The sequence below is a fragment of the Rhinopithecus bieti genome, unplaced genomic scaffold, assembly GCF_001698545.2.
Source record: "Rhinopithecus bieti isolate Rb0 unplaced genomic scaffold, ASM169854v2 scaffold_6907, whole genome shotgun sequence".
In the NCBI taxonomy this organism is placed as follows: domain Eukaryota; kingdom Metazoa; phylum Chordata; class Mammalia; order Primates; family Cercopithecidae; genus Rhinopithecus; species Rhinopithecus bieti.
The window spans coordinates 4,194,586-4,203,486 of NW_016805647.1; the positions used below are offsets into that span (position 1 = coordinate 4,194,586).

The 8,901-nt window shown below is 38.8% G+C and overlaps 1 protein-coding gene across 1 annotated transcript in view; it reads right to left on the reverse strand.

Moving 5' to 3' along the window:
* Positions 1–8,901, reverse strand: part of RLF (RLF zinc finger) — an 82,185-nt gene that overhangs the window by 40,147 nt on the left and 33,137 nt on the right. The window contains 2 exon segments of the mRNA XM_017873327.1: positions 1–197; positions 6,355–6,487. Coding sequence (XP_017728816.1) covers positions 1–197; positions 6,355–6,487 — 330 coding nt within the window.

The following is an 8,901-nucleotide window of genomic DNA, read 5'->3' on the forward strand; positions in this document are numbered from 1 at the left end:
AATAGCATCTTCATTAGGGAGCATAGAACATAAACATGTGATATACGCTTGCTGGAAAGATGACACATTTGAAATTTCTTTAGATTCTGCACATAGTTTTGATAAAGCAGTAGCCTGGGGGATGCAGTTAGATTTCAACAAATGTTTTATTCGCATTTGCAGAAAGGAAGGTCCTTCTTGTGCAATCAATTTATTGACTAGAAAAAAATGAAAAATAAAACAGTTTGACAACATACCACATAACATGTCAGATTTGTTAAGATGAACATTTCAGATCTTTTTATTTGATTTTTAATAAAAATTTAGTTTAGTTAAATGGGAAGTTTATTCTGGTCTCAATATTCATCTAACAGAGAGGAAAATTAAGAAATAGTGAAATGAACTATAAGCATAAATGCAAGAAATGAAGCAAGTAACCTATGTAATATTAACAACTATCAACTGAATGCTTATGAGACATCAAGTTTTAAGCTGCATATTTTTATATACCTTTCATTTATTCTTCACACCACCACCAAGGCAAGTATTATTATCCCCAGTCTAAGGTTAGGAAAATTAATATTCACAGAAGTTAGGTAACTTGCCAAGGATTCCAAAGCCAGTGGTGCTCTTTCCTCTAAACCAGGCATTTCTCAAAGTGTGTTCCACCGACCAAAAGACCTGAGAGATAGTCCTAGAAAAAAAAAGGATTCCTTGGTCAAATCTCTGAACAGTCCTGCAATAAAGAAAACTGTTCACTTTTATTTAAAAACCCAATGTTTCCCAAACTGATTTGACCAGAGAACCCTTTTATACATATTAGTAACCTGTAAAACATGTGTTCCTGGTTCAGTACACACTTTGGAAAATGCTACTCTGAAAGCGTCAGAAGTACTGAAGCTCAGTACTTCTGTACTTCTGTACTTCTGAGCCATACTGAATATTAGGCACTTGGCATTGACTGAACAGTGCTCTGGATGAGCCCTCAATTTTCGAATAGTAAATATCCAACAAGTATGTGACATCACTACATAATATTACTTAAAGAATAGAGGTGAGAATATTGCATGTCAAGCCAAGTGGTGAATAAACAAACTGCTTTAGGTGGTTAATCTAAAACAGTATCTCTCAGACTTGAAAGTGCCTTCTGGATCACCTGGGGAGCTTATTAAAATGCAGATTCTGATTTATTAGGTCTGGGACCTGAAATTTTGCTTTTCTAACAAGCTCCCAGGTGGTGTGTGTGTGTGTCTGTCTGTCTGTCTAGAGTAGCAATCGTTTATACTAAGGATAAACGACTGGCCCAATTTTAACTACATATCAGAATCAATCGTAAAATTATCCTTTAAAAAAAACAAAGAAAACAATATAGATATAATCACAGATTTCAAAAGGACACAAAAAGCTATACAGTTAAAGTTTTTATCCCTCCTACCCTGACCCCAGTGCTCTGGTTTCCCACCCTGAGAAACAACAAGTTTCCAATTTCTTGTTTATCCTTCCAGAAATATTCTGAGTATGGAAAACATTTTCTTTTGCCACTTAATATATAATACAGGTTACTCTATCATCTGTACAGTTAGAGCTACCTTCTTATTTTTAACAACTGAATAGCATTCAGTGGTATGGATGTACTATATTTAACCAATCCCCTACTGATACACTTGCAGGCTATTTCCAATCTCTGTCAATCATCAATAATGCTGCGACTTACAACCCTATATATAGGTCATCTGAAACATGTGAATAAATCTACAGAACAAATTCTTAGATGCGGAATTGCTAAAGGCTCTGTTCATTTGTAATACTGACTTATACTGCCAAATTGCTCTCCAAAAATTGTACCAATTTATATTCCCATCAGCAATATGTAAGTGCCCATTTCCCAAGGCACTTCAAAAAGTTCTGGATTCCAGAGCTCCAACTCTGGAGATTATGATTTAGCAAGTGGAGTCTGGACCTTGGGATATATGTTTTTTGGTTTTAAATCCCACAGATACTCTAATATGTAGCCAAGGTCAAAAAGCATGGAGGGAAAACAGGTCACAATCACTTGGACTTTTCCATTTTCGTCCAACAGTTACTAAATTCCACAAGATGAACTCACAATCATACCCTTCACTCACATAGCTCCTTATTCCTTACTTCTATTTTCAGCAATGATATTCTCTCAATTATGCAACAATAAAATGTTGGCATTATCCTTCCTTGATACTTCCTTTCCTCAAGAAAATCAACTTAGTTATTATGTCCTAGCAATTCTTTTCTAATCATCTCCAATCTAATTCATGCCTATTAGTTCCTGTCATGTCTCCCCTATATCCTGTTCTGCCTAACATCAGATTCTGCTCTATTTATCTGCCATATGAGGTTGTAAGCGATTCTGCAAATCCCACAGGAAACAACGTACCTGATAACAGGCGTATTACCTATACAACCTATCGCCTTACAAATTCCCACAGCATTTTACTTCTTTCCCCACATTTAGTTTTCTCTAAGAACAGTGATAAGGGATTATAGTGTACAAAGGTTAACATTTCAGGCTTTAGAACCACTGATCTGAGGTTGAAACCTGATTCTGACACATAGCTGTGAGACCCTTGGACAAATTAACTGACCTCTCTGAGACTCAAGTTTCTTCATCTGTAAAAAGGTTAGTTATATCCATCTCACATGGATGAACAAATTAAAGAAATACTAGAGATGCAGATAAGACTCACCACAAGGCCAGACATAGAGTAAATGTTCAATAGTACTTACTATTGTCTCTGATATCTCCTTTATTACACTGTCAGCAATTTGTGAACAAATATCATGTCTCGTTAGCCTTTGTATTCCCTACAGCTTAGTGCACAAGGCCTTGTATATTACAGATGTTTAATTAAACCATGCACTTAGCAACCGAAGGGTCATCACTCTCCAATCAAAAACGTTTTAATGTCATCTCACCTGGGCTGAAATTCTGCCTCCACAATTTTAACTACGTGGTCTTGGGTATGTGTAATCTCTCACCTGTTTCATGGATTAAATGAGATATGAAAGCACAAATACAGTGCCCAACACAGAGCAGGCACTCTGAAAACCATAGCTATTATTTTCTATGCGGTAAGCTATTTTATTCAATAATTATAACTATAGTTAAACTGCTGCTAAATCAATTTTAACATATAGCTCAATCTTGTATTTTACAAATCACTTGAAGATATCAATCTTTAAATTTCTTTACCGAAAGGAAATCTACTATATGCTTCAATATTTAAAACAATGTCTCCCAATCATAATCTTTTCTGTATCTCATTTCTTCAAACATTTCAATACAAAATCTGTTTTAGTTTTTATACCCTCCCTTCCATCCAAATTTAACAATTGAACTGGTTTGCCATATTTCTTTGCCTTCTCTTTTTCAGAACCATTTAAATGAAAGGTGCAGACATCATGACACTTCATCTTATACTATATACTTCATTATGTAAAAAGAGTAACACTTAAGATCCAGTTGAAAAACAGTTCTGCCAGGCACGGTGGTGCACACCTGTAATCACAGCACTTTGGGAGGCTAAGGCGGATGGATCATCTGCAGTCAGGAGTTCGAGACCAGCCTGACCAACATGGTGAAAACTCATCTCTACTAAAGACAAAAAATTAGCCGGGTGTGGTGGCACATGCCTGTAATCCCACCTACTTGGGAGGCTGAGGCAGGAGAATCACTTGAACCCAGGAGGTGGAAGTTGCAGTGAGCCGAGGTCACGCCATTGTACTCTAGCCTGGGCAACAAGAGCGAAACTCGTCTTTAGAAAAAAAAAAAAAAAGAGGCCGGGCGTAGTGGCTCATGCCTGCAATTCCAGCACTTTGGGAAGCTGAGGCCAGATCACCTGAGGTCAGGAGTTCAAGATCAGCCTGACCAACATGGAGAAACCCCGTCTCTACTAAAAATACAAAATTAGCTGGGCATGGTGGCACATGCCTGTAATCCCAGCTATTCAGGAGGCTAAGGCAGGAGAATTGCTTAAACCCCGAGGCGGAGGTTGTGGTGAGCTGAGATTGCGCCATTGCACTCCAGCCTAGGTAACAAGAACGAAACTCCATCTCAAAAAAAAAAAGAAAAACAGCTCTTCCATGGTGTCTTTACTGATCATGTCACATGAATGTCAGGTAAAAGTATCAACAATTGGCACTTATTACAGAAGACAATCAGTGATATGAACATAACTGCTTTTTGGTATCAAATATATTAAATATCTGGTCTGCAGGAGCAGCAGAGATATAAAGAAAGCTTTTTAATCTTTTGACCCAAAATTAGATTAAGGGTCAACTGTGAAAGGAGGCAGGTTACATGTTACCCACCACTTATACTGTGGTCCTCAACATAATTCCTTAGATATGGAGGTTATCATGTACCTATTCAGAGTCTTAAAGATAGTGGGTGCTTAATTAATATTTACTGAATAGACAAGATACCAAGAATGTTAGGTAAGCAATGCTTCTCCCCATTTACTGATGTTTTTTCTATGTTAAAAATGATTAATTACTGTTAACTCCAGAGGTGGGGTGACATAGTTGATAAGTATATCAGGGGAAAATACACTAAGGATGTTTAACTCAACCCCACCCTTTCTCCCTCTTGGGCTTGGGCCTGCCTGCACAAAACATGCAATCTCCTCTGCCCCAGTCAAAGACTTATCTGGATAGGAATCTGCCCAATTCTGGGATGTTTTGAAATTACCTGGCTCCAACAGCTTTTGTCAATAACAAAGGTGTTATTTTAGCCTCCATCTATCTACATTTATAAAGGGATGCCGTTTATTGAGGACCTCAACGGAAAACAATTAACACCAATCTTTTTCTATTTAACAGCTCTTTTACTTATTCTTTTTTTTTCTTGTCAGTGCAACTGGTAAGCACTAGAATGATCAGAGGAAACAGATCAAGAGAAAATCTAAGTGCCTTTATGCCCATCTTCTCACTATACAGAGAGGTCCGAACACCATGTATATGGTAGGTGCTCAAGCTGGGTGAATGGATAAGCTAACTGGGATATTTTAAAGGATCAACAATCAAATGCCTACTTCTAAGACCTAAAGATAATCTTAAAATGTGTAATAATTATTCTAAAATCTGTTTTTATAGCAAAAAATGTACTTAACAGAGTGTAATCCTTTGAACTTTCCACTAACTTGACGGAAATGAAGTTACAATTGTTGGCTATATCAAACAAAATATTTTGTGTATCTAAAATCCAAATATCAATTCAAATCCATAATTTTCTTGGTCTTCGACGGACAATTTTGCAAATAAAACATTTCATTCTGGCTGGGTATGGTGGTTCATGCCTGTAATCCCAGCACTTTGGGAGGCTAAGGCAGAAGAATCTCTTGAGCTTAGGAGTTCAAGACCAGCCTAGGCAACATAGTAAGACCCCCATATCCACAAGAAATAGAAAAAGTAACTGTGCACAGTGGCGCATGCCTATAGTCCCAGTTACTTGTGAGGCAGAGGCAGGAGGATCACTTGAGCCTGAAAGGTAGAGACTGCAGTGAGCCATACTTGTGCCACTCCAGCCTGGGTGGCAGACTGAAACCTTGTCTCAAAACAAAACAAAACAAAACAAAAGCAACAAAACTTCATTCTTTGCATCTCTCTTTTATAAAACAATGAATTCCAATTATTTCCTATATATAGAAGAAAAAAGAAATTTTTTTCACGGCCCTTGGTTGTTGCAGTCAATAAAAAAGATATAAGCAGGCCGGGCACGGAGGCTTGTGCCTATAATCCCAGCACTTTGGGAGGCCAAAGTGGGTGGATCACAATGTCAGGAGTTCGAGACCAACCTGACCAACATGGTGAAGCCCCATCTCTACTAAAAACACAAAACTTAGCCAGGCGTGGTGGCACGCACCCATAATCCCAGCTACTCAGGAGGCTGAGGCAGGAGAATCACTTGAACCCAGGAGGCGGAGGTTGCAGTGAGCCGAAATGCTGCCACTGCACTCCAGCCTGAGCGACAGAGCAAAACTCTGTCTCAAAAAAAAAAAAAGAAAAGAAAAACAAGAAAAGTATAAGCAAAGCTCTACCACACACCAAAGATTACAGCAGATTATTCATTTCTATCTCAGGAACTTTGTATGAACATTGTTACTCAACGCAAAATTTTAAAATGAGTGCAAAAACTATCTAACAATGCAAGAATCCTTAAAAAAAAAAAAAAAAAAAAAAAATCCTTACTTAAGCAAAACATTAAATGCTAATGGTTAATTTTTACTGCTCAAAGCAGAAAGACTAGATATATACACAAGTGAAATTCCCAAAATTTTAACCCATAATCAATTCCAACTTTCTCAGAACTAAATCCTCATCCAATATAGTCTTAAGACTTACCTTCCTCTGTTTCCACTGGCTGTTGAGACAGAATTTTAAGAAGAACTGGGTTTTTCCACACCCCTTCCTTGGTAACATGAACCAATATTTGTAGGTTATTATTCCCAAATTCCAATAATGCATCATGTGACTCCTAGAACAAGAACAGCATACCCAGAAAATAAGTTAACAATATAAAAATTAGTTTTGCCTTTTCAACATATCTGATACACCTAGGAACTGAAAGAATCTATACTTTGGATTTCCTCAAAATAAGTAACCAAAACCAAAAAGACCTTAAAGCCTTGTGAAATTCTGTTGCAGTTTTTTTATTTTTTATTTTTTTTTAAAGACAGAATCTTACTCTGTCACCCAGGCTGGAGTGCAGTGGTGTGATACTGGCTCACTGCAACCTCCATCCCCTGGGTTCAAGTAATTAATTATCCTACCTCAGCCTCCCGAGTAGCTGGAATTACAGGCGTCTGTCACCACGCCCAGCTAATTTTTGTATTTTTAGTAGAGACGGGGTTTCACCACCTTGGCCAGGCTGGTCTTGAATTCCTGACCTCATGATCCACCCGCCTTGGCCTCCCAACGTGCTGGGATTACAGGCGTGAGCCACCGCGTCCAGCCTCTGTTGCTGGTTTTAAAAAAAAAAAAAAAAAAAAAAACTAGGATGGGGCCAGGCACAGTGGCTCATGCCTGTGATCCTAGCACTTTGGGAGGCCGAGGTGGGTGGATCACGTGAGGTCAGGAGTTCAAGACCAGTGTGGCCAACATGACAAAACTCTGTCTCTACTAAAAATACAAAAAATTAGCCAGGCATGGTGGCGCCAGCCTATAGTTCCAGCTATTCAGGAGGCTGAGGCAGGAGAATCACTTGAGCCTGCGAGGCGGAGGTTGCAGTAAGCCATGATTGTGCCACTGCACTCCAGCCTGGATGACAGAACAAGACTCCGTCTCAAAAATAAACAAATAAATAACTAGGATGTTTTCACTAAGTAAAAGACTGCCTTCAAAATGTTTTCCTGAATTCCTCCCTGGTAAAATTATCACCACAATTCAAGATAGGTGATATGTTGCATTACTGTTGGATATTTGGAGTGCCCTACTATTAGGATCACTCATATTACTAGCAGACTCTGAAGACTTGAAAGATAGCCCTGGTGGAGGCTGATTTAATTATTTTTTGGTTTTTTGTTTGTTTGTTTCCTTTGTTTGTTTCCTTTGGAGATGGAATTTCTCTCTTTTTGCCCAAGATGGAGTGCAATGGTGTGATCTTGGCTCACTGCAACCTCTGCCTCCCAGGTTCAAGCAATTCTCCTACCTAAACCTCCCAAGTACCTGGGATTACAGGCACCTGCCACCACACCTGGCTAACTTCTGCATTTTTAGTAGAGATGAGGTTTCGCGACGTTGGCCCAGGCTGGTCTTGAACTCCTGACCTCAGGTGATCCACGTGCCTCAGACTCCCAAAGTGTTGGGATTAGAGGCATGAGCCACTGTGTCGGTTGATTTAATTATTTTAAAGCCACCGGTGCTGCTTTCTTTTAAAGAATTCTGCAGTATTCACACAAGCTGCCTATTCCTCTAACAGGAATTACAGGAGTATTACTTAGTGACACAAATCGTTAAATAATTGCTTTAATTCGTCTAAAAACTTGCTATTTAAATGATAGGTGACTCTAAAATCTAAGTTATTAGCTCAGCAAACAAACAAAATGTATTTACCAATAGTTTGTTCATTAAAGTTCAAGGGTGAGGGAAAAGGAGTCAGAAAATTAATTCAGTATAAATGATGACGTATGTCTCACTGTCCTCTACTACTACTGAGGATTATTGATTATGATGAGCTTGTTCCCATGTTCTAAAATTCTTACTTGTTTCCCTTATTTTAAACTGCTGAAATTCTCTAGCAACATGAGCTTCCATTTATGTCAACATTTCTTTGGAAACTATAAGCCAAAAATGTTCACAGGCCTAAGAATATAGTTTAGTATTCATTCAAGTGAAAACTACAAGATATAAAGTCTCCCCCATCTGCATTTGCTGCCTTGTCCATTTATAATATAAAATAAGAAAAATTAAGGGTTTTTTATCTTTTGGATTTCAACAGGGATCATGTCTTAACATTTATTTGTACCCCTACTACATTTATTTACTGAATACATGTTAAAAAATATATCCTACACATCTGATAAACCTGAAAACGCTTACACACTTTTAAGCTGAAAAGTGGAAAAAGAGGCAACTATTTTATTCAAGCAAGCTATCTAAGAAAAGAATAAAGAAATGTGAGAGGCCGGGCGCGGTGGCTCAAGCCTGTAATCCCAGCACTTTGGGAGGCCGAGACGGGCGGATCACGAGGTCAGGAGATCAAGACCATCCTGGCTAACATGGTGAAACCCCGTCTCTACTAAAAATACAAAAAACTAGCCGGGCGACCTGGCGGGCGCCTGTAGTCCCAGCTACTCGGGAGGCTGAGGCAGGAGAATGGCGTGAACCCGGGAGGCGGAGCTTGCAGTGAGCTGAGATCCGGCCACTGCACTCCAGCCTGGGCGACAGAGC